The 26,970-nt window shown below is 37.1% G+C and overlaps 1 protein-coding gene across 1 annotated transcript; it reads right to left on the bottom strand.

Annotated features, from left to right (window-relative positions):
• Nucleotides 1-10,809: 10,809 nt before the first annotated feature.
• Nucleotides 10,810-12,234, bottom strand: LOC138854843 (proline-rich protein HaeIII subfamily 1-like). The gene is made up of 3 exons (XM_070100194.1): nt 12,196-12,234; nt 11,363-11,956; nt 10,810-11,236 (listed from the first exon to the last, which is right to left on the bottom strand). The coding sequence occupies exons 1-3, from the start codon at nt 12,205-12,207 to the stop codon at nt 10,940-10,942; spliced, it is 903 nt and encodes a 300-aa protein (XP_069956295.1). The 5' UTR covers nt 12,208-12,234; the 3' UTR covers nt 10,810-10,939.
• Between the last annotated feature and the right edge of the window lie 14,736 nt (nt 12,235-26,970).

The following is a 26,970-nucleotide window of genomic DNA, read 5'->3' as shown; positions in this document are numbered from 1 at the left end:
TGAGTTGGACTGATGATCTGTGGATGAAGTCATCTGTTTATATACTGGAGGATACACCCCCTCCCCACCCCACAAACGTGATGACGTCACGGCCTCCCTCGTGAAGAAGACCTGGCCAAGGTTGACTCTTGTTTGTCTTACGTTAAATTGCCTTAAGAAATAACAATTGTTGCATTATGTTCAAGTTTGTTGGTTGGCTAATTAGCATATCAGGCTTATCAACTGTCGACTACATGAGGATCATAAGGCTGTATATATATATATATATATATATATATATATATATATATATATATATATATATATATATATATATATATATATATATATATATATATAGAGTCAGGAATCGGGGGAAGAACTAAAAGCCATAAATGAAATCGAAAGAAACCCAAAGTATTTCTTCTCCTATGCCAAATCAAAGTCGAGAACAACGTCCAGTATTGGGCCCCTACTTAAACAAGATGGGTCCTACACAGATGACAGCAAGGAAATGAGTGAGCTACTCAAGTCCCAATATGACTCAGTTTTTAGCAAGCCGCTAACCAGACTGAGAGTCGAAGATCAAAATGAATTTTTTATGAGAGAGCCACAGAATTTGGTTAACACAAGCCTATCCGATGTTATCCTGACGCCAAATGACTTCGAACAGGCGATAAATGCCATGCCCATGCACTCTGCCCCAGGGCTAGACTCATGGAACTCCGTGTTCATCAAGAACTGCAAGAAGCCCCTATCACGAGCCTTTTCCATCCTATGGAGAGGGAGCATGGACAAGGGGGTCGTCCCACAGTTACTAAAAGCAACAGACATAGCCCCACTCCACAAAGGGGGCAGTAAAGCAACAGCAAAGAACTACAGATCGATTGCACTAACATCCCATATCATAAAAATCTTTGAAAGGGTTCTAAGAAGCAAGAACACCACCCATCTAGAAACCCATCAGTTACACAACCCAGGGCAACATGGGTTTAGAACAGGTCGCTCCTGTCTGTCTCAACTATTAGATCACTACGACAAGGTCCTAGATGCACTAGAAGACAAAAAGAATGCAGATGTAATATATACAGACTTTGCAAAAGCCTTCGACGAGTGTGACCATGGCGTAATAGCGCACAAAATGCGTGCTGAAGGAATAACAGGAAAAGTCGGTCGATGGATCTATAATTTCCTCACTAACACAACACAGAGAGTAGTCGTCAACAGAGTAAAGTCCGAGGCAGCTACGGTGAAAAGCTCTGTTCCACAAGGCACAGTACTCGCTCCCATCTTGTTCCTCATCCTCATATCCGACATAGACAAAGATGTCAGCCACAGCACCGTGTCTTCCTTTGCAGATGACACCCGAATCTGCATGATAGTGTCTTCCATTGCAGACACTGCAAGGCTCCAGGCGGACATCAACCAAATCTTTAAGTGGGCTGCAGAAAACAATATGAAGTTCAACGATGAGAAATTTCAATTACTCAGATATGGTAAACACGAGGAAATTAAATCTTCATCAGAGTACAAAACAAATTCTGGCCACAAAATAGAGCGAAACACCAACGTCAAAGACCTGGGAGTGATCATGTCGGAGGATCTCACCTTCAAGGACCATAACATTGTATCAATCGTTTCTGCTAGAAAAATGACAGGATGGATAATGAGAACCTTCAAAACTAGGGAGGCCAAGCCCATGATGACACTCTTCAGGTCACTTGTTCTATCTAGGCTGGAATATTGCTGCACACTAACAGCACCTTTCAAGGCAGGTGAAATTGCTGACCTAGAAAATGTACAGAGAACCTTCACGGTGCGCATAACGGAGATAAAACACCTCAATTACTGGGAGCGCTTGAGGTTCCTAAACCTGTATTCCCTGGAACGCAGGCGGGAGAGATACATGATTATATACACCTGGAAAATCCTAGAGGGACTAGTACCGAACTTGCAAACGAAAATCACTCACTACGAAAGCAAAAGACTTGGCAGACGATGCAACATCCCCCCAATGAAAAGCAGGGGTGTCACTAGCACGTTAAGAGGCCATACAATAAGTGTCAGGGGCCCGAGACTGTTCAACTGCCTCCCAACATACATAAGGGGGCATTACCAACAGACCCCTGGCAGTCTTCAAGCTGGCACTGGACAAGCACCTAAAGTCGGTTCCTGACCAGCCGGGCTGTGGCTCGTACGTTGGTTTGCGTGCAGCCAGCAGTAACAGCCTGGTTGATCAGGCTCTGATCCACCAGGAGGCCTGGTCACAAACCGGGTCGCGGGGGTGTTGACCCCCGGAACTCTCTCCAGGTAAACTCCTGGTATATATATATATATATATATATATATATATATATATATATATTTATTATTATTATCACACTGGCCGATTCCCACCAAGGCAGGGTTTCCCGAAAAAGAAAAACTTTCACCATCATTCACTCCATCACTGTCTTGCCAGAAGGGTGCTTTACACTACAGTTTTTAAACTGCAACATTAACACCCCTCCTTCAGAGTGCAGGCACTGTACTTCCCATCTCCAGGACTCAAGTCCGGCCTGCCGGTTTCCCTGAACCCCTTCATAAATGTTACTTTGTTCACACTCCAACAGCACGTCAAGTATTAAAAACCATTTGTCTCCATTCACTCCTATCAAACACGCTCACGCATGCCTGCTGGAAGTCCAAGCCCCTCGCGCACAAAACCTTCTTTACCCCCTCCCTCCACCCTTTCCTAGGCCGACCCCTACCCCGCCTTCAGTATTTATAAATTTTAAAAAGAACTTAATTTTAAATGAGCTCTTAACCAATTTTATCTATTCGGCACGACATTATATATATATATATATATATATATATATATATATATATATATATATATATATATATATATATATATATATATATATGTGTGTGTGTGTGTGTGTGTGTGTGTATATGAGTGAGAGAGATCAGAGTCAACAGGATTCGATCCCACGTGTGGGGAAGAGGCATAGCACCCCATTGTGGCGCTTTAGACCACTTGAACGGACATTAGATTATTCAGATGTGGAAAAATTCATAGTTTCTGTGTTTTCCCACAGACGATGGGAGTGCATTTTGTTCCTGAACAAGAAACTTAGATTCCACATATTTTTATAAGTAATACTCGAAGAAACTTGAACTTATGCAATATTTGGTAACTGGAAATATTTAAATTATATATAATTAGAGCGACGGGTAAATATATTTTTCAGCTCTTAATTATGTCAGGCTTTCATTTTTATTAGAATAGGGAGGGAAGGAGACCTTTCCACATTTGATATGGAGTGACTTTTCTCCCAACTAATATCATTACATGATAGAAAATATTTGTTTTCCTGTTAAAAAATCTCATTCAGTTATGGAATAGGAGTAGTAGTTATAAGAATTTAAAGTCAAGAAGATTAGCGTAAAAGTGGTATGTGAGAAATGGGTTATAGCGAGTGTTGATGCAACTGGGGCTAAGAGTAGTGCAAAGGCAAAAGGAGAAAGATTTTGAAAGGCATTAATTGAATTTTTATAGATGTTTGAATCAAGTAAAAGAATTATTGCTCTGGGTGATCTGAAGGTTCAAGTAGGAGTGATTACTATAAAGGGCACAGGAAGTAAGTTAGGAGGACCAACAATATGATCTCTAATTGAATTAAAAATAGAAAGACGTATGATAATAGCTAATGCTTATTTTAAGAGAAAAGAAAAAGTTTTTGAGATATGTAGTTTGGAATAACAGCGATTTTCTTGACTGTGTGTGAGTAAATAAAATAAATTTCTGAATGTTTTTGTAGCGAATGCTATATCAGATTATTATTTAGACGTAAAGTGAGAACAATAAGGTTGAAAGAGCACAAGAATGGTGTCGTTGGGAAAGAGAGAAATGAAATATAAAATAACTAACAAGGAGACAGTTACTGAAATTTATAAATAAGGATTGTAGAAAGTTAGTGTACAGTACAGGAAATAATGGAGTGTGTAGCGAAAGTTGTTGGTTATATGAGGGCGGGTGAAGTTAGAAAGACCAGTGATTTGGGGAATGAGGTAATTAGGGTGGGTAAAGGAGAAAAAATTATCATTTCAACACACACACACACACACACACACACACACAGCCATTCTTTGACTAAGTCTTTAACTGCTTTAAATATATTTTTTCTTAATTACAAGTTTATTACTGTAACTTCAATTTTCAGTAACATGATTCTCATTTTTACTTCCTTTACTTTAATCTTCAATTCCAGTCTTCGCCAACTTCTTTTTATGAACCTTATTAGTTGACACTTTACATTCTTGTTGCTCATTGATTTTTTATCATAATATCTGTCATTCTAGCTAATATTTGATCGCTTATCTTTAATATCATATAAATCAATTATATAATATATACTTTAAGAGCGGGAAGGACAATTTTTTATCATGGCAGTTCTGTTATCAGTTATTGGCTCTTTCAATCGTTAACTTTCTAAACTTCCTATTCCTCTTTTTAGTATATGTAAGTATGAATGAATGTAGAGTTAAGGACTCGTTTACTTTTAAAGAAATTTTGCGGAAGGAAATTGTAAACGTGACATGTTCAACATTTGTACTTAAAACACACATAACTTAATTAAGCATCATTAGTTTTGACACCCTTCACAACAACACGTCCGTAATCCTTCTCTGAGATCTTATTAAAGCACTCTGAGCACCCAAGAAGTCTTGCTTCCTTTCAAAGATGTGGAACACACACTAATTGATACACTAACCAAAAATCTTGAAGGAAATGCTCACTCCTACCCTAATGCGTTCTTATTTTTCGCATGTTAATTTTAATATGCTGAAGCTGATCGACATAGATGAAACTATAGACAGTGTTATTTTCATTCATTTTTGCTCACGATCGCAGGTCGACCGTAGGTAGCAGATTCGAAGATGGTTCAATGATATCTGGTGATTCATCAGTATATGTACAACTCCCTAAAATGCTAGTCATTCCTTTCTAGTATTTCTCAATTATATATTTGTCGACTGCAGTCAGTTGACAATGATCCAGTTGAATAATACTATTTTCACAACTTTAAATATAAAATAAGCAAAAAGTAAAATTGTGAATTTATTTTCAAATACATTTTTATTAAATCTTCATAGCACAAACAAGTATAAGTTCACATGCAGGCGTTGATGAGGACTAGAGTGTTATGTGACAGCCGTACGTTCCTTGAGATCACTGTTCAATTAGCCATAGGCAGGAGTTGGAGAATAGTAGTTTTGGGGTGTAGTGTGACCTTCGTAGCCAGGAGTTGGTGTATAGTAGGACTGGGATGTGGTGTGACCTTCATAAGTCACATGCGCGACGTAGCCAGAGTCACCGTTGACAGTGTACGTCACCCTCTCCAGACGACCGTCAGGAAGCAGCACATAGTAGGAGCCCTGGGTGTCGGCACCATCACGGGTCTCCTGGTGACCGTAGTCGTTGCCGGAGGCGTCGTCTTTCACTTGCCAGGTGAAGTTGTAATGAGCAGGAGCCTGCCGTCATAATAATAACAGTAATAATGATAATTAAAACATACATTGAGTATCTCACTAGAGAGGCCACAGCTTAGCTCATGTGTAACATGAAGTGTTATATTGGTAATTGTCATTTGATTGCTTTGAAAGTAGTTGCACAGACATGTGGTTTATACTCACCTCAGAAGTAGGAACGCCGTATACGGGAACGGGTGTTGGTGGTCCGTATGCTGGTCTTGGTGATGGGGGACCATGTGCTTGTCCTGGTGTTGGGGGACCGTATGCTGGTCTTGGTGATGGGGGACCGTATGCTGGTCTTGGTGATGGGGGACCGTATGCTGGTCCTGGTGTTGGAGCTCCATGGGAAGGACCATTAAATGTCGATTGGTAATTCAGAGGAGCATCGGGGCGAGCGAAGGCGCCCACCACAAGTATAGTGAACCACACAACCTGTTAATTTATGTTACTGTAAGACATTTATGAATCCTTATATATATATATATATATATATATATATATATATATATATATATATATATATATATATATATATATATATATGTCGTGCCGAATACGCAGAACTTGCGATCTTGGCTTAAATAGCAACGCTCATCATGCCATATAGGATAAGTGTAAATTTGTGTATGCAATAATTTCGCCAAAATCATTCCGAACCTAACGAAAAAAATGTATTTGATTGTGTTTGTTTAGTACTAAATTATTGTAAAAGTATTTAAAATATATTTAGTTTGGTTAGGCTAAAATAAATTGCTCTTGTTATAATAAGGTTAGGTAAGTTTTCTAAAATTCTTTTGGTGCAAAATTAAAAATTTTTACATTAACATTAATGAAAAAAATATATCTTTAAAAGTATAAGAGAAAATTTCAGAAAGAACTTAATTTTAAATGAGTTATTGCTAATTGACCAGTTTTACATATTCGGCACGACATATTCATATATATATATATATATATATATATATATATATATATATATATATATATATATATATATATATATATATATATATATATATAATGTATATATATATATATATATATATATATATATATATATATATATATATATATATATATATATATATATATATATATATATATATATGTCAATATTGTTTAAACTATATATATATATATATATATATATATATATATATATATATAACAATTGTTGCATTATGTTCAAGTAGGTAATTAGCATATCATATCAACATACATGAGGATCATAAAGCTGTATATATATATATATATATATATATATATATATATATATATATATATATATATATATATATATATATATATATATGTTGTGCCGAATAGATAAAATTGGTCAAGAGCTCATTTAAAATTAAGTTATTTTTAAAATTTTCTCTTGTACCAAAAGCACCTCAGAAAACTTACCTAACTTTATTGTAATAAACGCAACTTAATTTAGCCCAATCCAGCTAAATAGATTTTAGATAAGTTTACAATAATTTAATAATAAACAAACACAATGAAATATAATTTTTACCAGCTGCTTTCAAGAAGGCGCTGGACAGGCACCTAAAGTCATTACCTGACCAGCCGGGCTGTGATTCGTGCATCGGGTTGCTTGCGGCAACAGTAGCAATGTGGTTGATCAGGCCCTGATCCACCATGAGGCCTGGTCACAGACCGAGCCGCGGGGGCGTTGACCCCCGAAGCCCTCTCCAGGTATACTCCAGATTTGGGCACACGCTCTCACAAGGTGTGGGTCGTCAGCAAGTGTATCAGTACCTCCGTCGTGAACACAGGAACAATCAATAGTGGCTGATTTTTTCTGGAGCAAAATCTAGATTAAGAGAAGCTTCGTCTGACCTGTTGCCATTACCTGCAGCAGACTGTCATGGGGGAGATGACCCCTCGTCCAAATATGTTTTTTCGCGGCTGCCGCTTTAAAAAAGCCAGCTTTGGTGAAATTTGCCTGCCTGAATTAGGGTAATTGTACGACCAGCGTTAAAGAAACAAAAGCACTGTCTCTAATTATTTTTATTATTCAGATATCATCAGGTCGACCCTCGATCGGAGAATGTGTCGTATCCCCCAGTTCTGTATATCCATATAGTATTTAGTGTTATTTAACAATAATTGATCGTGTTTGAGACATGTTTTGTAGGAGTGACGTACTCTTGATTATAACTTAGGTTCACTTTACATAGTAAGCCTGAGAAATTCTACGATAAAATCTAAGGGAAGTTACAACTTCCTACTCATAGGTAATAAATACATAGTTAGATGCTCTACACGTGAGGAGCACAGCCAAGACGTAACTTGTGTGGAGAGGCTAGTATACCTGGAGAGGGTTTCGGAGGTTAGCTATCCTGCGGCCCGGTCTTTGACCAGGCCTCATAGCTGAAACACAAGGAGTCAGTTGAAAGTTGACGACGCAGATGATTCACAACAATGTAAAATATTTCGTCATCTGGAATATAAAATATTACGTCATCGTGATCTGGAAGTAGTGGAGGAAGGATTCAAGCAGCAAGTTAAAGAGGCAGGGTCAGAAGCTGACTCAATTCCTGTAGCATCAAATAGGTGAGTACACACTCAAACACACACATTCTGTCCCTATCCATCCTGTCAGTTCTTCTCAGTATTATATGTTGTTATCATGTCCCCTCCATCCCTCTTGTCCTCCAATGGAGGGCAAGAGGAATAGGAAAAATATGATAACGACATATACAATTCTGAGAGGAACTGACAAGGTGGATAGAGAGAGAATGTTTGAGAGATGGGACACAGCAACAAGGGACCACAATTGAAAGTTGAAAATTTAGATATGTCACAGGGATGTTAGGAAGTACTTCCTTATTCTTAGAATTGTCAGGAAGTGGAACAATCTGGAGAGTGATGTAGTGGAGGCAAGATACATATATAGCTTTAAGAGGAGGTACGATAAAGCTCATGGAGCAGGGAGAGAGTGGGCCTAGAAGCGACCAGCGAAGAGGCGAAGTCAGAAGCTAAGACTCGGCCCCTGCAACCACAAATAAGTAAGTACACAACTAGCTTACCGCAAGAATGCGAATATTCTTATTGTGCAGATGCAGTATTACCAGTGGATGAAGAAGTAACAAGCCTGAGTAATTAGTCATGTCACTTTCAAGACCTTTGTCACAGTTATCGTTGGACCAGTGTTTTTATACGTGACGTTTATCACAGTTATCGTTTGTCCAGTGTTTTTATACGTGACGTTTATCACAGTTATCGTTGGACCAGTGTTTTTATACGTGAGGTTTATCACAGTTATCTTTGGACCAGTGTTTTTATACGTGACGTTCATCACAGTTATCGTTTGTCCAGTGTTTTTATACGTGAGGTTTATCACAGTTATCGTTTGTCCAGTGTTTTTATACGTGACGTTCATCACAGTTATCGTTTGTCCAGTGTTTTTATACGTGACGTTCATCACAGTTATCGTTTGTCCAGTGTTTTTATACGTGACGTTCATCACAGTTATCGTTTGTCCAGTGTTTTTATACGTGACGTTCATCACAGTTATCGTTTGTCCAGTGTTTTTATACGTGACGTTCATCACAGTTATCGTTTGTCCAGTGTTTTTATACGTGACGTTCATCACAGTTATCGTTTGTCCAGTGTTTTTATACGTGACGTTCATCACAGTTATCGTTTGTCCAGTGTTTTTATACGTGACGTTCATCACAGTTATCGTTTGTCCAGTGTTTTTATACGTGACGTTCATCACAGTTATCGTTTGTCCAGTGTTTTTATACGTGACGTTCATCACAGTTATCGTTTGTCCAGTGTTTTTATACGTGACGTTCATCACAGTTATCTTTGGACCAGTGTTTTTATACGTGACGTTTATCACAGTTATCGTTTGTCCAGTGTTTTTATACGTGAGGTTTATCACAGTTATCGTTTGTCCAGTGTTTTTATACGTGACGTTTATCACAGTTATCTTTGGACCAGTGTTTTTATACGTACAAACATTATGTACTTAATTACGTTATGTGTATGTTTTATTTCTAACATTAAGTGTATGTTTTATTCCTAAAATAATAAATCTGTACTCACATTTAATTTCATTACATATATATATATATACATATATATATATATATATATATATATATATATATATATATATATATATATATATATATATATATATATATGCAAAACAACCACTCTGAAGAAATAGAGAAATTCCAAGCGCTTTCGTGACTACTCACATTATCAAGGAACTATAGTTCTTTGATAATGTGAGTAGTCACGAAAGCGCTTGGAATTTCTCTATTTTTTCAGAGTGGTTGTTTTGCATATTCCGAAATCACTTGTTTACTGTGATCTTATCGTATATATATATATATATATATATATATATATATATATATATATATATATATATATATATATATATATATATATATATATATATATATTATCACACTGGCCGATTCCCACCAAGGCAGGGTGGCCCGAAAAAGAAAAACTTTCACCATCATTCACTCCATCACTGTCTTGCCAGAAGGGTGCTTTACACTACAGTTTTTAAACTGCAACATTAACACCCCTCCTTCAGGTAGTAGGTTGGTAGACAGCAACCACCCAGGGAAGTACTACCGTCCTGCCAGATGACTGTGAAACAGAAACCTGTAACTGTTTTGCATGATGGTAGGATTGCTGGTTTCTTTTTCTGTCTCATAAACACGCTAGATAACAGGGATATCTTGCTACTCCTACTTACACTTTGGTCACACTTCACAGACACGCACATGCATATATATATACATACATCTAGGTTTTTCCCCTTTTTCTAAATAGCTCTTGTTCTTCTTTATTTCTTCTATTGTCCATGGGGAAGTGGAAAAGAATCTTTCCTCCGTAAGCCATGCGTGTCGTATGAGGCGACTAAAATGCCGGGAGCAATGGGCTAGTAACCCCTTCAACTGTAGACATTTACTAAAAAAGAGAAGAAGAAATATATATATATATATATATATATATATATATATATATATATATATATATATATATATATATATATATTATATTATATTATATTATGTGTGTGTGTGTGTGTATCCCTCATTTGTATTTCTCTTTGCATTTTTTCCCATGTTTAAAATACACTTCTCTTATCTCTTTCTATTTGCTTTTATTTAAGCCGATGACTGTAAGTCGACTTTATTAGAGATGGTTCCCTGGTGTCTACCTTTGGTTAATTAATTTATTACACCTTAATCAGCCTGTTTCTCCAATGTATTATGTAGGACAAAATTGAAAAATACTTGTGTACAAATAAATTAACATGAAATTCTGAGAAAGTTTATTGCAAAATATCCATTTGGGTTTTTTACAATAATTTCATACAAATGAGAGCTTACATGCTGCTAGCTGACTGAGCTGCAGGCACAAGCATGTGATGTGGCCTTCTGAGGTCACTATCAAATCAGCCGTACACAGGAGCTGGTGAGTAGGAGGACTGAGGAGTGGTTTGGCCGTTGTAGGCAGGAGCTGGTGTGTAGTAGGACTGAGGCTGGGATGTGGCTTGACCTTCATAGGTCACCTGGGCCACGTAGCCGGAGTCACCGTTGACAGTGTAGGTCACCCTCTCCAGACGACCGTCAGGAAGCAGCACATAGTAGGAGCCCTGGGTGTCGGCACCATCACGGGTCTCCTGGTGACCGTAGTCGTTACCGGAGGCGTCATCTTTCACTTGCCAGGTGAAGTTGTACCGAGCAGGAGCCTGCAATAACAATAATAACACTGAGTATCTCACAGAAGAGATACAGCCTGGGTTAAGTGTAATCTTAAGTTGATATTGGTCACTGGCTTTTTTTAGGATAAATAATAAGATATATGGTTACATCACCTCAGAGGTGGGGACACCGTATATTGGTGCCGGCGTTGGTGGACCGTATGTTTGTCCTGGTGTTGGGGGGCCGTATGTTGGTCCAGGTGTTGGGGGGCCGTATGATGGTCCAGGTGTTGGGGGGCCATATTTTGGTCCTGGTGTTGGTGGACGGTATGTTGGTCCTTGTGTTGGGGGGCCGTATTTTGGTCCCGGTGTTGGTGGACCGTATGTTGGTCCTGGTGTTGGGGGGCCGTATGATGGTCTAGGTGTTGGGGGGCCATATTTTGGTCCTGGTGTTGGCGGACGGTAGGTCGGTCCTTGTGTTGGGGGGCCGTATTTTGGTCCCGGTGTTGGTGGACCGTATGTTGGTCCTGGTGTTGGGGGGCCGTATGTTGGTCCTGGTGTTGGGGGACCATATGTAGGTCCTGGTGTTGGGGGGCCGTATGTTGGTCCTGGTGTTGGGGGGCCGTATGTTGGTCCTGGTGTTGGGGGACCGTATGCAGGTCCTGGTGCTGGGGGGCCGTATGTAGAGCCGGAAGACGGGGGTTGGTAATTTAGGGGAGCATCAGGGCGGCCCAATGCTCTCACCACAAGAATGGCGAAGAGCACAACCTGTAAATAGTTAGTTACTGTAAAACAAAATATGAACGCTTACTGTGTTTTATCGTGCTCAGTAATTAATACAAACAGTCGGTAAGGAACGTTCAAGCAAGTGTTTTAGTTGGTTAGATTACTTTTGCTCACTTCTTGAAGCCAAGCAAGTTCTTCACAGATACATAGCAAGTCACTGACTTAAGTGATCGAGTGATATGTGTAGGTTAAATAAATCCCACTAGAGAGGCGCACTGTACCTTGAAAGCCATTCTTAAAATGGAAGACGAGTTGGACTGATGCTCAGTGGATGAAGTGATCTGTTTTTATACTGGAGGATACACTCCGCCACTCACCTGTGCGATGACGTCACGATCTCCCTGAGGAAGAAGTCCCTGGGCCAAGGTTGAGAATGTTGTTCGTATTACGTAAAATTGCCTTAAAATACAGCTATTACGTATTATATAGATGTCATTACGACTTATTCATTCACATGTGCACACACACACACACACACTTTTACAGGTCTATGATAATGTGAGAAATCACGAAAACTCTTGGAACTTCCCTATTTTTTCACAGTGGTTGTTTTTCATATTTTCATATCACCTATTTACTGTGATTTTATTGCTCGTATATATATATATATATATATATATATATATATATATATATATATATATATATATATATATATACACACACACACACACACTTGTAGTTATACTATATGAGGCAATATAATGGATTTTAATTTTACTTCCGTGGATAATTTCTTAAAAAAAAAAAACTACGTGCTGGCGATCGCTCACCATCATCAGGTTCTGTCTAAGTTTACTCTGATTATTATTCTTATTCTTATTACATTCTTTGGGAAGCTCTAAAACCGCTGGGAGTCACTCAGCGTCTGGGGGAATGGGAGGCAATCAGGTTCGATCTAAGGAAGGGGATGTCGGGTCATATTCCTTGAATCAAGAGTCCTTGTCGGAGTTAAGGAACATCCCTTGAGGGGAAACTATAAAATATACACCATATCAATACATGTATAGTTCTTTGGGTTATCTCAGAGAAAAATGTTGCATTGTTTCAGGACTATAACAGTGACTTTAAAGAAATGTTGCTTTGCACCCCTCAAGGCGGTGTCTTAGGTCCATCACTCTATAATATATATTAATCAATGCCCTACTAATATTACTAGAAAAACCAAAGAATATCAAGCATTCTAAATCATTTACAAGAGTCTGTTTTAATTTTGGCCTTATAATTTCTTGATAGAGAAAAACCAAAGTGTTCGTCAGACACATTGCTAACTATAATTGGACTAACAAAATCAATGGTCAGTGGCAGGACTATAGAGTAAATGTCATTATGTAAATATCTAGGAATCAGGTATGCTAGTATCTGTACATAAAATAAATCAACAATATTAGGAAAGATTCAAAGCTTACTCAGAACTTTTGTAGGGTACAATCCCATATATGGTTCACCTTACACACTGAAATACAAGCCATCCTTGTAGCCCTCAAGCTTATAGAAACTACCTGGCTCTAAATTACCTGGCTTTTGTACAAGCAACATGATTGTATATAAACCAGGCACGGATTATTAAAAGGGGATTATTGTTGAGTTTTTATGGATTCCCTCTCACATGGCCTCTGGGAGGATGATGAAGTCGATGACTTAGCTAAACTGGTATCAAAGAGAATGTCGAGTATTATTTGGGTTTCTTAAATTGAAGTTCATAAAACATTGTTAGAGAAAACTAGGAAACGAGTTTGAAGAATGCACAACCAGCAGATCAGTTGCAGATCAGTTGCCCATTATAATGAAATGTCATGTGAAGCATGTGTATATGGAAATTTACAGTCATTAAATTGTTACTTCTGGCAGTTCATTTTTTACAGAAATGTCGATGAACCAAATTTAAAGTGTGGACAGAAACAGGGCCATGCACAATATCTTAGAATGCTCAAACATCAGCCTTTCAGATATACGTCCAAGCAGACTCTATAAGAAATACAATATACGCGGTAATATATCTGATATCTTCAGACGGTATCTACTTTCTTGCACCGCTAGGTTAATGAACTGATGTGTGAAGAGGTTATAATCCACTTACGATTTTTTTAAGTGGGAATAAGGTACTAAAAGTTTTTTGAGATAGTATTCCCGTGTTGTATTTTGTAGGTTAGATATGTAAAGTAATTGTAATACGTAAAATAACTAAAATTTGCCAAGATGTAATTATGTCCTCTGGTGTCTGAAAAGGACCCTTCGTGTCACATGTTTATTATGCTCCACAGCTCATTACAGGATGACCAGTGGGCGGCACAGCTATCACTTATGTTCTGTATTGATAAATATGCTTTTCTCTCTCCTGTGTGCTGGTTATCTGTGTATTGTTCCAGTCATGGTACTGTGCTTCGCCGTTCTCTTTCGATAAAAATAAAGCAGATGTTTGGAGAATGATAGAAACTAAACACAAAACTGCAGTTTATAGTATATTCAGTGGACAGGGATATATAACATTCTGATATCCATATTAAGATATTTATACAGAACAAAAGCAGAATATAATATATATTCCTCAGTACTAATAAAGTACAAAACTGAATGCATACATACGTTAAGGGATATGTTAGGATATCTGAAGGATATCCTAACATATACCCGAAGGGCGACTGTTAAGAGATTCTTTATTCTTCAAACTTTAAGATTTTATTTCAGTCATAACTCGAGAACGCCTCGTCCAATCGGCTTCAAATTTTCCGCACTTATGTACAGTAACAAGGATCAAATTCTCGGAACAATTGGCTTCTTCACGTGTCCTATGACTAAAGTTATTGAACCCATTACCAGCATCCTGGAATGACTCAGATAACATCCAGAAGCCTCAGTGGTGTAGCCTCAGAAGCTCAGAAAAGGCGCAAAAAAAATGCAACGGTGGAGATTAAAATTCATATGTGTGGGAATAGACATGACAATTTTATGTATTAAATAGTGAAAAAATTATTCTCGTTAAACCACATAATTTCCAGTTTAGTTCTTGTGAATAACTTCAGTATTTAATGGCTGATGCATCTTAGGGTCAGGATACTATCAAGTTGAATTTGCATGTAGATAAATTTACTGATATATTATTCTCAAGAAATTTAGTAAGAAAGCTAACACATTGAGAAAAGTTACGATACTTTAACTCCTGTATTAACTGATCTAGATCATTGCTAAACAATCCTTACAATACACTGATGCTGCTTCATAAAAAAAAACTGCCAAGGTGTGAAAGTACTGAAAGGAAACCTTTTACAATAGTTTACAATTATTGTGAGAATTTTGACATTAAAAAAACTTCGTCTTTCATGAGAGTAACATAACAGATAAAGGTTAATACATTTTGTGTTACGCTAACCTGGATTACCCAGTATATAATTTTGTATCATATTGATCACTCTTGCTGTTTCCTCGCCATTCTCAGTTCCTCCCTCGGTATCTATGCTTATCTTTTTTTTCAGTCTCATATGTCTCTTCTCCTATTTTCTCTTTCTTGGTTTTACTGTGGATTCCAGGGGTTCTTCAAGATTTCTTAGCATCATATGTCATTCCTCATTCACTCTGTTCCTCGGTTCAGATATTTGATTTAATTTATCGATCCTCCTCCTCTCCTTTCTTCTTCGCTTTAATTATGATTGCTCTTCTTTTTAATTGCTCCCATTTCATTAACATTTTTAGTGATTTCTGTAGTCCAAAACGGCAAATTTCTATTTTAATTTAGCTTGGTCATTGGTTTTGTGTACAATTCACAATTTAGTGTCCATAACCCATCCATTTTTTTAAAGTTTCATGGCTTCGTTACAAGCACTTTCTACGTCTAAATGATTAACAGGATAATGCAAACCACGTTTTTATTTAGACTTTTTATTTCTTATGATATTTCTATTACTCATGAGATAGCTATTGGCAGGAATTATGTAAGGGTGTGGCCTGTACAGGTGGGACACGTTCCCGAAGACACTGGTCAGGACTGTGGTGTAGTGTGACCTTGTCAGAACACCTAGGGTCACAGTTGAATTAGTTGTAAGCAGAGGATGTAGATGTGTAGTAAGGCTGAGGTGTGGAATTACCCTCGTAGGTCACCTGGGGCACGTAGCCAGAGCCACCGTTGACAGTGTAGGTCACCCTCTCCAGACGACCGTCGGGGAGCTGCACATAGTAGGAGCCCTGGGTGTCGGCACCATCACGAGTCTCCTGTTGACCGTAGTCGTTGCCAGAGGCGTCGTCCTTCACTTGCCAGGTGAAGTTATACCGAGCTGGAGCCTGCAGCAATAATAATATTAACATATATTGTGTGTTTCACCAGAGAAGTTACAGTCAGATTTATGTGTCACTCTAATGTTGTGTTGATATGGGTCACTTGTTTAAGGATAGTTTTCTAACAATGAAGATCGCAGCAAATACTTTGAAATCAGAAAATTGGTATTAAGACTTTAAACTGAAGTCACATATAAATAAGCATCTAAGACTTAGATAAAATGACCTCTAAGCGGCAAATAACAACTCTGATATAATAATGGTGCCAAACACATGAAACTACAAACTAATCAATGTTTAGACCAACTGAGCAGAGCCGTCACCTTGATAAAGCCCAATTTTGAGTGAGACTGTGTTATAAGAGACTTCTCTGCTACCAGTGTCAATTTAAGCCATTATTTACCTCCACGTTAATCAGTAGAGGTGGTCAGTGACCGTCAACCAGCATGACTGGTCATAGACCGGAAGATGATCTCCATAATATACCACCAGCTAATAAAAACTTCATTTACCTCTGATGATGGTGAACCATACACTGGGGTGGTAGTTGGAGGGCGGTATGTAGAGCCTTGGGTGGGCGGACGATACGTAGAGCGTTGAGTGGGCGGGCGGTAGGTAGAGCCTTTCGTGGGCGGGCGATAGGTAGAGCCTGGTGTTGGAGGGCCATATGTTGGACCTGGGGTAGGAGGGCCATATGTTGAGCCTGGGGAAGGAAGGCCATAGGATGGGCCTGGAGTAACTGTGCCATATGTTGGGCCTGGGGTAGGAGGGCCATAGGTAGGGCCTGGTGTTGATGGACTATAGGTAGGGCCTGAGTCGGGACGCCCCAGCGCTCCCACCAAAAGCACTAAGGCAAGTAGAACCTGTTAGAAATTTTAAAAATATTAATATTTTAAGGGTGAATTACGGACATCCATAAAAAAATACAGTCAGGGATTATCCCTTAGACAACAATCCCACACGTAAATTTTTATCCAAGTTTTATTAATCATAGGACGTGTTACGTAGGCAAAGATTTATTTTAAAACAACAAAACTAATTCATTATTAATCCACAATTTCCGGAAGGAACTTAAGATGAAATGTCGTTCTGTACTGGGCTATTATGAAGTGTGGTTAGGTAAGACACATATGCAACAGTTAGACAACTTTATTCCGAAACGTTTCGCCTACACAGTAGGCTTCTTCAGTCGAATACAGAAAGTAGGCAGGAACAGTAGAGATGTGAAGACGATGTAATCAGTCCATCACCCTTAAAGTCGTAGAATTTGAGGTTGTCAGTCCCTCGGCCTGGAGAAGTTCAGTTCCATAGTCAGGAACTATCTGAAGTCACTACTGACCGAAACTTCGTCTAAGGTTTTCTTTCTGAAACGTGGGTCATTTATGAATTGTGTTAGTTATGGTATTGTGGCTTTATTTGTCAACACAAATGAGGTAATTAGCTCTCCATGGACTGCTTGGGAAAGTGAGGCTGGGCCTGGTAGGCAGTGTTGAGCGGCTTCGACACTGACAAGTGCCGGACACGAGTACTCGTTTGGCCCAGATAGATTGCCATGTCTCCTTACACCTGCTGAACTTGTTCACTTATCTGTAAATAGGTATCTGGGTGTTAGACTCCTTACATTTCCTGCTCTTTTTCATCTACCAGTGAATAGGTACCTGGGTGTTAGTCTTCTTATGCCTGCCACACATGTGTATCAGTCAAATATCTGGATGTTGGTTTCATTATACTTGCTGTACCTTACACATACTGCACCTTACACATGATGTACTGGTAAATAAACACTTTACAAAGGTGTTTATTTATCAGTATATAAACACCTGCATTTTAGAAGGCTCTTCTTAGTCACAGTCTGGGTGAGTCACAGAGATGTAAAGACGTATTTCTTCAACTTCGGGGCGGTCAGAAGGCAGAATGACCCGTACAGTGAAGCAGTGGAGATTAACCACATAGAGAACTTGAAGTAGGTATGCTGGGGCCCATGATGCTGTAACTAGTGAAGTGAAGACACACACACACACACACACACACACACACACACACACACACACACACACACACACACACACACACACACACACACACACACACATAGCTGATTGCAAATAAGTAATTACACGCACAACCTTCCTGGCATTATCTTCTTAATTAGAGCCTTACCATTCACTGAGTGTGGTGGTTCATGCTGCGGTAACCCACATGCTCTCCGTCACCTACTTACTCTGTGACTATGAATGTTAGCGTTTGGAGGCGATGCTCCTGTGTCCAGTGTACGTTTCAATCCCACTGCACCTCGGCTATTACGACGTAAAATTTATCTGTAACTTAATGACGAGAGAATATAACTAAACGGTTATAAATGACTATAATTTTGAAAGGGTGAACCGGTAAGCCAGCGGAAGGCCTCGGTCAGATGACCAAAAGCTTCAACGGCGGGTCATCATCTGACTAAGACCCGCGTCAGGAAGCACTTGTCTTGTTTCCTGACGAACCTTACCTAACCTAAGCTAGTGATGAAAGTGCTCGACTTGCAGCCAAACATGATATGCAAATGTGTGGAACTCACATTCTAAGCAAAAATACAAAAGTGTTAAAAAATCCAGACCTGCTAGAAGTTAGGTTAGTGCAGGGAAAAAGTATTTTGATATTTCTTATACGGAAAATATACTGCAAAAAACTTACACTTGCTTAAGTAACTTCAGTTCTCAGTATACAATTTCTAATTTGCATATTGTATATTATCAAATTTTGCATCAGTGTTTTTTGCTGGTAATTAATAAATACATAAATTATAATCAATTGAACGTGTTGTGTTCCCGAGACCACTGAATATGGAGAACAAATTATAAATAGAAGCGGTATTTCGCAGTCACAAACGGGTTTATACATCCAAGATGTGTATATATCTCTGGGAATATACACCGAGAGAAAGCGCTTAAATCTCTTTTCTAGAGATAAAAGGATTCTTAGTGTATAGCTAACTGCAGTTTTTTGGACCTGCCTAGTATGGGCCAACAGGCCTACTGCAGTGTGCCTCTTTTCTTATGTTCTTAATGATTCACACACAAACTATGGATTTTAAACTTAGCAAATTAACTTCACACAATGCTACAATATACGTTAACAGTTTACCTTGAAGGACATTGTTGGTGATTGAGATGAGGTCGACTGATGCTCTGTCACGGAGGCGAACTGTTTATATACGGTGGATGCTCCCGTGAGTTATGACGTCACGGTGTTACTTGTGAAGATGAGCATGGGACAAGGTTGTGTTGTGTGTCATGGAGATCATTAAGTCTTGTTACAAGGGACAAGGTTGTGTTGTGTGTCATGGAGATCATTAAGTCTTGTTACAAGGGACAAGGTTGTGTTGTGTGTCATGGAGATCATTAAGTCTTGTTACAAGGGATGATATTAAGTGGTACCCCGAATTTCGAACAGCTCCCAACTCGAACAATTATGTAAGTGTATTTTTGGGGGTCTGAAACGGACTAATCTAATTTACATTATTCCTTATGGGAACAAATTCGTTCGGTAACGGCACTCGAACAGCCTTCTGGAACGAATTATGGCCGATATTCGGGGTTCCACTGTACTCAAGGTCTTCTTTAACTATTTTTTACCATGAGCTTTATGATTAGTGCAAATATATAAATATATATATATATATATATATATATATATATATATATATATATATATATATATATATATATATATATATGTGTATATATATATATATATATATATACACATATATATATATATATATATATATATATATACACATATATATATATATATATATATATATATATATATATATATATACACATATATATATATATATATATATATATATATATATATATATATATATATATATATATATATATATATATACACATATATATATATATATATATATATATATATATATATATATATATATATATATATACACATATATATATATATATATATATATATATATATATATATATATATATATATATATATATATATATATATATATATATGTCGTGCCGAATAGGCAGAACTTGCGATCTTGGCTTAAATAGCAACGCTCATCTTGCCATATAGGGCAAGCGAAAATTTGTATATGCAATAATTTCGCAAAAATCATTCTGAACCTAACAAAAAAATATATTTCATTGCGTCTGTTCATTATTAAATTATTGTAAACTTGTCTAAAATATATTTAGTTGGATTAGGCTAAATTAAATTGCTCTTGTTATAATAAGGTTAGGCAAGTTTTCTAAGGTTCTTTTGGTACAAAATTAAGGAAGCTTTCAAATTTAAGAATTGTGACATAAAGCAGGAAAAAAACTAGGACAAGTGAGATAAATTTAAACAATTGAGTCAAAAGTTGATTTAGCAGTACTCTGTACTAGGATCTAGGAAGTAAATAAGGCACTTGAGAGAGAGTTAAAAGGCAGAACCAGGAGCTGTAACACGGCCTCGGCAACCTCAACTGAGTACAAATATACACTTTCCCTCATTGAAGTGCTCATAAAATATGCAAACTGCCTTGTGTGGCTTCACTTCATATTGCACACCAACACTCTCAAGGACTCTTCCTCGTGAAACCTAAATCATACGAGCTGTTGTAGATGAAGTGTTCAGAGAACCTCAGGTTGATAAATTAGACACATGTGCAATAATGAGGAAACGTTTCGCCACACTGTGGCTTCATCAGTCCATACAAAGGAGAATGGTGAAGAACAGGAGGAGTTTGAGGTAATCATTCCCTCAGCCCTGAGTGAATGTGATCAGTCTATCAATCTTGAAAAGAATACAGCATATGTGCTGTATTTGATTACCTCAGACTCCTGTTCTTCACCATTCTTCTTTGTACGGACTGATGAAGCTACTGTGTGGCGAAACGTTTCCTCATTAAACATACCCAAGTGTTGCACATGTGTAATTTATCATACGACTCTTGTTGTTATTGTAGCTCCACTCCAGCGAGGTCAATGAACATGAATATATGAAAACATAAGAACATAGAAGAACATTATCTGAGGTTTGAGCTTCACATTGTTCCACTTGTCGACGACTATTTCCGAATAATGACTTCCGTACATCCTTTCTAAATCGAAATCTAATTTGAATCCTTTGTTTCGAATTCTGAGTTTTTATTTTTTTTCAAATTTCACCCCGAGGGTAAAATCTCAAAATGCAATACATTACAACCTAAATAGTTAACACGTCATTAGTTTTTTTAATATACAACTATCATTACCTTTAAATTAAGAGTCTGCTTATCTATAACAATCTCTGCCTTTACAAATTATCATTATCGAATTACAGCAAATTCTGCATATTTGTATAAAATAGTACCAGCCTTAGTTACAACATGCGTACACTGTTCAAACATGTTTGTAGCATTATATATTCTTGTAATCTGCTGCATTCTAAGATATAGTGCTAGAGAGTTTGTTTATCCTCCTTTCCGCTCACTTTACATTGTCTTTCCTCTCTTGGAGTTGCTACATCCACCTGCCACTTGTACTGGTAACTAAACGAATCCTGACTACCATCGTCTCTGCTCTTATATTTATAATTCTCTTACCATAAAAAGTGTTTCATGATGGGTAACTTTATTATAACGCTCTGCAGATTCACTTGTCTGTAACAGTCCTGAGGTATGCAATATACATTATACGTAGTACTGATATTGATGCTCCACTCCAGTACCATAACATTATTTTAGGTGATCTTAACCTATTATTACAACTTCGTACCACTTCGTGTCAACAACTTTATCTGCTATTTTAAACTCCTCATTTCTCTTAAGATGTAAGAATGCTTTTGTTTTTCACTACTATCACAAATCCCACTTTCCTGCGCTATGCATCCAGTTATTTCAGTGTTTCAATTTGCCATAACATGAGGATTGAAACAATATATCATCAACACACCCTACACTAGCCACATCAATATGTTAACTGATATAGTCCTGTGCTCACTAGAACACTGAATAACAATGGACTGAATACACCTTCCTGGGTGGGTCCAGTTTCGTTCTGTGTACCCTTGAATATTTCCATAAAACAATCCTTTTGCTCTTCTGTCCTTCAGAGCCTAGAAAATCTATATTGACAATTTGCTATGAACTACTAATTCATCGGATATTGCTATACCTTGGCATCTGTTATAGACTTTGTTGCGGGGAATTTAGATGTTAATATATGATGATCACCTTTATAGTTAAGGCATATTTTTTTTTTATATAGTTCTTGAAGGTACAGCAGAATTTCTTGTCTTTCAGAAGGCAGTTTCTAGCAAAGTGACTGTAGTTATAGCGTTAAGCAGTGACATTTGTTATTGTTCAGAGTCTCTTGTGTTGATGCACAAAAAGATTTCATTTCCATCTTGCAGAGTTCAATGTGCCATCGTTTTTCCTCAAATATACCACTGAAAGAATTTTAGAACTCCTTAAAATTATCAGTCTTGTCCCATGAATTGTGGTCTTCACTGTTCGTTTTTAGGTCGTCTGTTGAATGTTCGCTAAGGTCTCCGCTCAGCTGTTTCATGAAAATCGATTTCTTGGTCTTCAGAGGTGGCGTTAATATGACTATAATTCTTGTCCTTCACTGACTTGCGCATTATATAGGCTTATTGCGTTAAATAGTTTGGCCTTTTAAATTCTTTCGTGATGTCTACCGTGTTTACATAGTAGTCCGCAATTCCCTACCATTACCTCCATTAGCCTGATTCTTTGTGGATGATGGTAGTACATTCGTCAGAAAATAATACAGCGTCCCTTGATTTGGGTTAATAAGACGACCCCTTCAGTGGGTAAGCATTCCCTGGCCTTCCGGAGCTGTTTTGAAAAAAAAAAAGCTTATTTGTGGTACGTCACTAATGGTGTGTGGTTCTCGTTGATGAAGTGCGTCTATTTGGTTGTTCTAAAAATACAGCAGCAGCCTAGCAGGTCGTATAGTAGTATTAAAATACTTCTGATATTCCTCGAAATTAATTTAAAGATTCTTGTAATTGTATTACAGACCTTTACTTTAGAAAGACTTTGGTTTTTCTAATGTTCCTAAGCTAAATAAGCTCTTGCTTATCTTTCCATATCTTCGTTAGTTCTTTTTGTAAGGAAATGGTGTCCTGTGGCAGATAGACCCTGTAAAGACCACAGATCCATCTTTCTGTCAACTGCAGCTATCACACATGTATTTCTAACTGCCCTCTTTTCCTTCATGCAAGTAGGTTCATTGGAGGGGAACGGTAGTGGGGGCCAGAGTCAGGGAGGAACGAGCTCCCCACCACAAGATTATTATTGTATTCATCAGGTAACCACTCAGTGTGCAGAGGCTATTCAGTAATTAGGGAAGGGAGACAGGTTCTATCTGGGGAAGTGAAGGTCGGGTCTACTTCCAGGATCACAGGTCCCTTATAGGAGAGTGAAGCTGTATGGATCATTCCGTGGATCAATGCCCCGCGGTTCGGCCCATGACCAGGCCTCCTGTTAGTTGTGTATTCTGTCTTTTTGTCCTTTAAATTCATATTATTTTTTCTTTTCTATTTGCTTACCCCGTCTCTCAACGTATAGTTTTCAACGAATTAAGCAGTTCGTTGTAGTAAATTTTCACTAGTTAATGTAAATAAAATGTTATTTTCTTTGTAAAGTATCTTTACGTAGAGATCCTAACAGGAACAAAAGCATTTATCTATTTCTTTTATTCTTTGCCCACTTGAAGGCTGGAGGCTGGTGAAGAGAACTCGATCCAAGGTATAGAAGCTATTCTCTCCTTCCTAGGATCGAATCTAATCATATTTCGTTCCAAAGGATCTGAAAGACCCCTACGGTTTTAGCGGGTTCTCCCTGAACAGAAATAATGAAAAAATAATAATTATTATTAGTATTATTATTATTATTACATTTTTTAATTATACATATGGTATTGCTTATCACGAAGGCTCCAAGACATGAAGGAACTCATTTCAGCGTTGTGATCTCTATTAGTAACCAGGAAAGTAATGCGGCAACCTTCTCTTATGTTACATAGAAACTGGAACTACTAGTGTATATATATATATATATATATATATATATATATATATATATATATATATATATATATATATATATATATATATATATATATATATATATATATATATATATATATATATATATATATATGTATATATATATATATATATATATATATATATATATATATGTATATATATATATATATATGCCTCGGTGGGAGACGGCCGACTTGTTGAAAAAAAAAAAAAAAATATATATATATATATATATATATATATATATATATATTATATATATATATATATATATATATATATATATATATATATATATATATATAATGTCGTGCCGAATATGTAAAACTGGTCAATTAGCAAGAACTCATTTAAAATTAAGTCCTTTCTAAAATTTTCTCTTATACGTTTAAAGATATATTTATTTCATTAATGTTGATGTAAAAATTTTTAATTTTGCTCCAAAAGAATCTTAGAAAACTTACCTAACCTTATTATAACAAGAACAATTTATTTTAGCCTAACCCAACTAAATATACTTTAGATTTGTTTACAATAATTTAATACTAAACAAACACAGTGAAATATATTGTTTTCGTTAGGTACAGAATGATTTTGACGAAATTATTGCATACACAAACTTTCACTTGTCCTGTATGGCAAGATGAGCGTTGCTATTTAAGCCAAGATCGCAAGTTCTGCCTATTCGGCACGACATATATATATATATATATATATATATATATATATATATATATATATATATATATATATATATATATATTAGTATTATACGACAGAAGGGACCCCTAACTGTCATTCTGTAATGGTCTGTCACTGCGTATGATAATCACCTTTTTCCTTCCTCCACAATGACCATATGGGAAATCACCTGGAAGGTCAGATCTTGGCTCACTCTCACACACTTTTTTTTGTACCTCTGATGAAGTAACAACTAGTTTTGAAAAGCCTCAGACATACCCCTAACTTTTCCCTTGTCTTTATTCTTACCTTGGTAATAATTACCTGCTGCTGAGACTTGAGAGTACTTTTCATTTATTTGAAAAATACGTCTACCGCAGTGTTATGCAATCTATGTAAATATAAATTTTATGTTGAGGTAAAATGAAAACTACGCACACCCATTACCAAGTAAAAATCGAAAATAATTGAGCCACTTATTATTTTATCCTCCCTTCTCTCCCCATACCTCTTCAACCCCTTTCCTTCCTTTCCAGCGTTTTTTTCTTTCCCTTCCTCACCAGGTCCCTGATCATAGTTCCTACGGTACCTTCAGTTTGATGGGTGTAGGGAGAGGCACCACCACACCAAGCAACACTCTTGCATTTCAAGCCATATATCTCTTTGGGCTACATCAGGTGCCATTATCGCAGCAAATTATATTTTATAGGAGTTATACCATGACTTTTTGAGTTGCACACTGAAGGAACCGGTCTGTAGCTCTCTCTCACACCGTATTGTCGTAATTATCACCATTAGAGATGACCACTGGATAAGCTCTGTGTCGTAGCTATAACCATCAGAGATGACCTCTGGATAAGCTGTGTCGTAGTTATCACCATCAGAGATGACCACTGGATAAGCTCTGTGTCGTAGTTATCACCATCAGAGATGACCACTGGATAAACTCTGGGTCACAGTCGTTATGCAAGAACTTTCTCACAGTTTATCATTATTAGTGCAGATTTGCTCGTCCCTGCTAGAGGCCACAAACATCTTACCACAAATTACCTGAAAAATAACTCTCGTCAGTTTATGTACCGGAAACCGCACGACGACAGCAAAATATGTGTAAACAAATGTAAGAAATACGTTGTTACCAGAATATAAAAAAAAATCCATATATTAATTGCAAGTAGCAACACGACATGTACGAGGGATCATTGTGAATAGTTGAATTGCGAATTTGATCTTTTGTCTTGTGTTATCGTTAGTGTTACGTCGGGGAATGATAAACCACATTACCCAATGAGAATTATTAACTACCTATGTTTGTTATATTTAGATAAAATAATGTATTCTACAGATTCCCGTAGAATAAGGTTGTATTTAAAAGTTTTGCCTCCGTAGCAGCTGGATTACTGTGAATCTCATGACCATCCTGTATACAGTAGCAGCTTCTGTATTGTGTATATCGTATTTTCGTGTCATGGACGATAACTGTTCCTTTATTCTGCACCCTATATCCATACTGTGATAGATAACTCTCTTTATTCTGCACCCTATATCCATACTGTGATAGGTAACTCTCTTTATTCTGCACCCTATATCCATACTGTGATATGTAACTCTCTTTATTCTGCATCCTATATTCATACTGTGATAGGTAACTCTCTTTATTCTGCACCCTATATCCATACTGTGATATGTAACTCTCTTTATTCTGCATCCTATATTCATACTGTGATAGGTAACTCTCTTTATTCTGCATCCTATATCCATACTGTGATAGGTAACTCTCTTTATTCTGCACCCTATATCCATACTGTGATATGTAACTCTCTTTATTCTGCATCCTATATTCATACTGTGATAGGTAACTCTCTTTATTCTGCATCCTATATCCATATATATATATATATATATATATATATATATATATATATATATATATATATATATATATATATATTGAACAGAAAGAATTCTGAAAGGCGGGG

The sequence above is a fragment of the Cherax quadricarinatus genome, chromosome 72 (genome assembly GCF_038502225.1).
Source record: "Cherax quadricarinatus isolate ZL_2023a chromosome 72, ASM3850222v1, whole genome shotgun sequence".
Classification (NCBI taxonomy): Eukaryota; Metazoa; Arthropoda; class Malacostraca; order Decapoda; family Parastacidae; genus Cherax; species Cherax quadricarinatus.
Note: the sequence above shows the minus strand (reverse complement) of the source record. Positions and strands in the feature narration are given on the sequence as shown.

Coding starts and splice junctions, on each gene's coding strand:
- LOC138854843 (XM_070100194.1), bottom strand. Junction 11,237..11,362: donor ACGGTGTCCCCACCTCTGAG/GTGATGTAACCA, acceptor TTGTTATTGCAG/GCTCCTGCTCGGTACAACTT.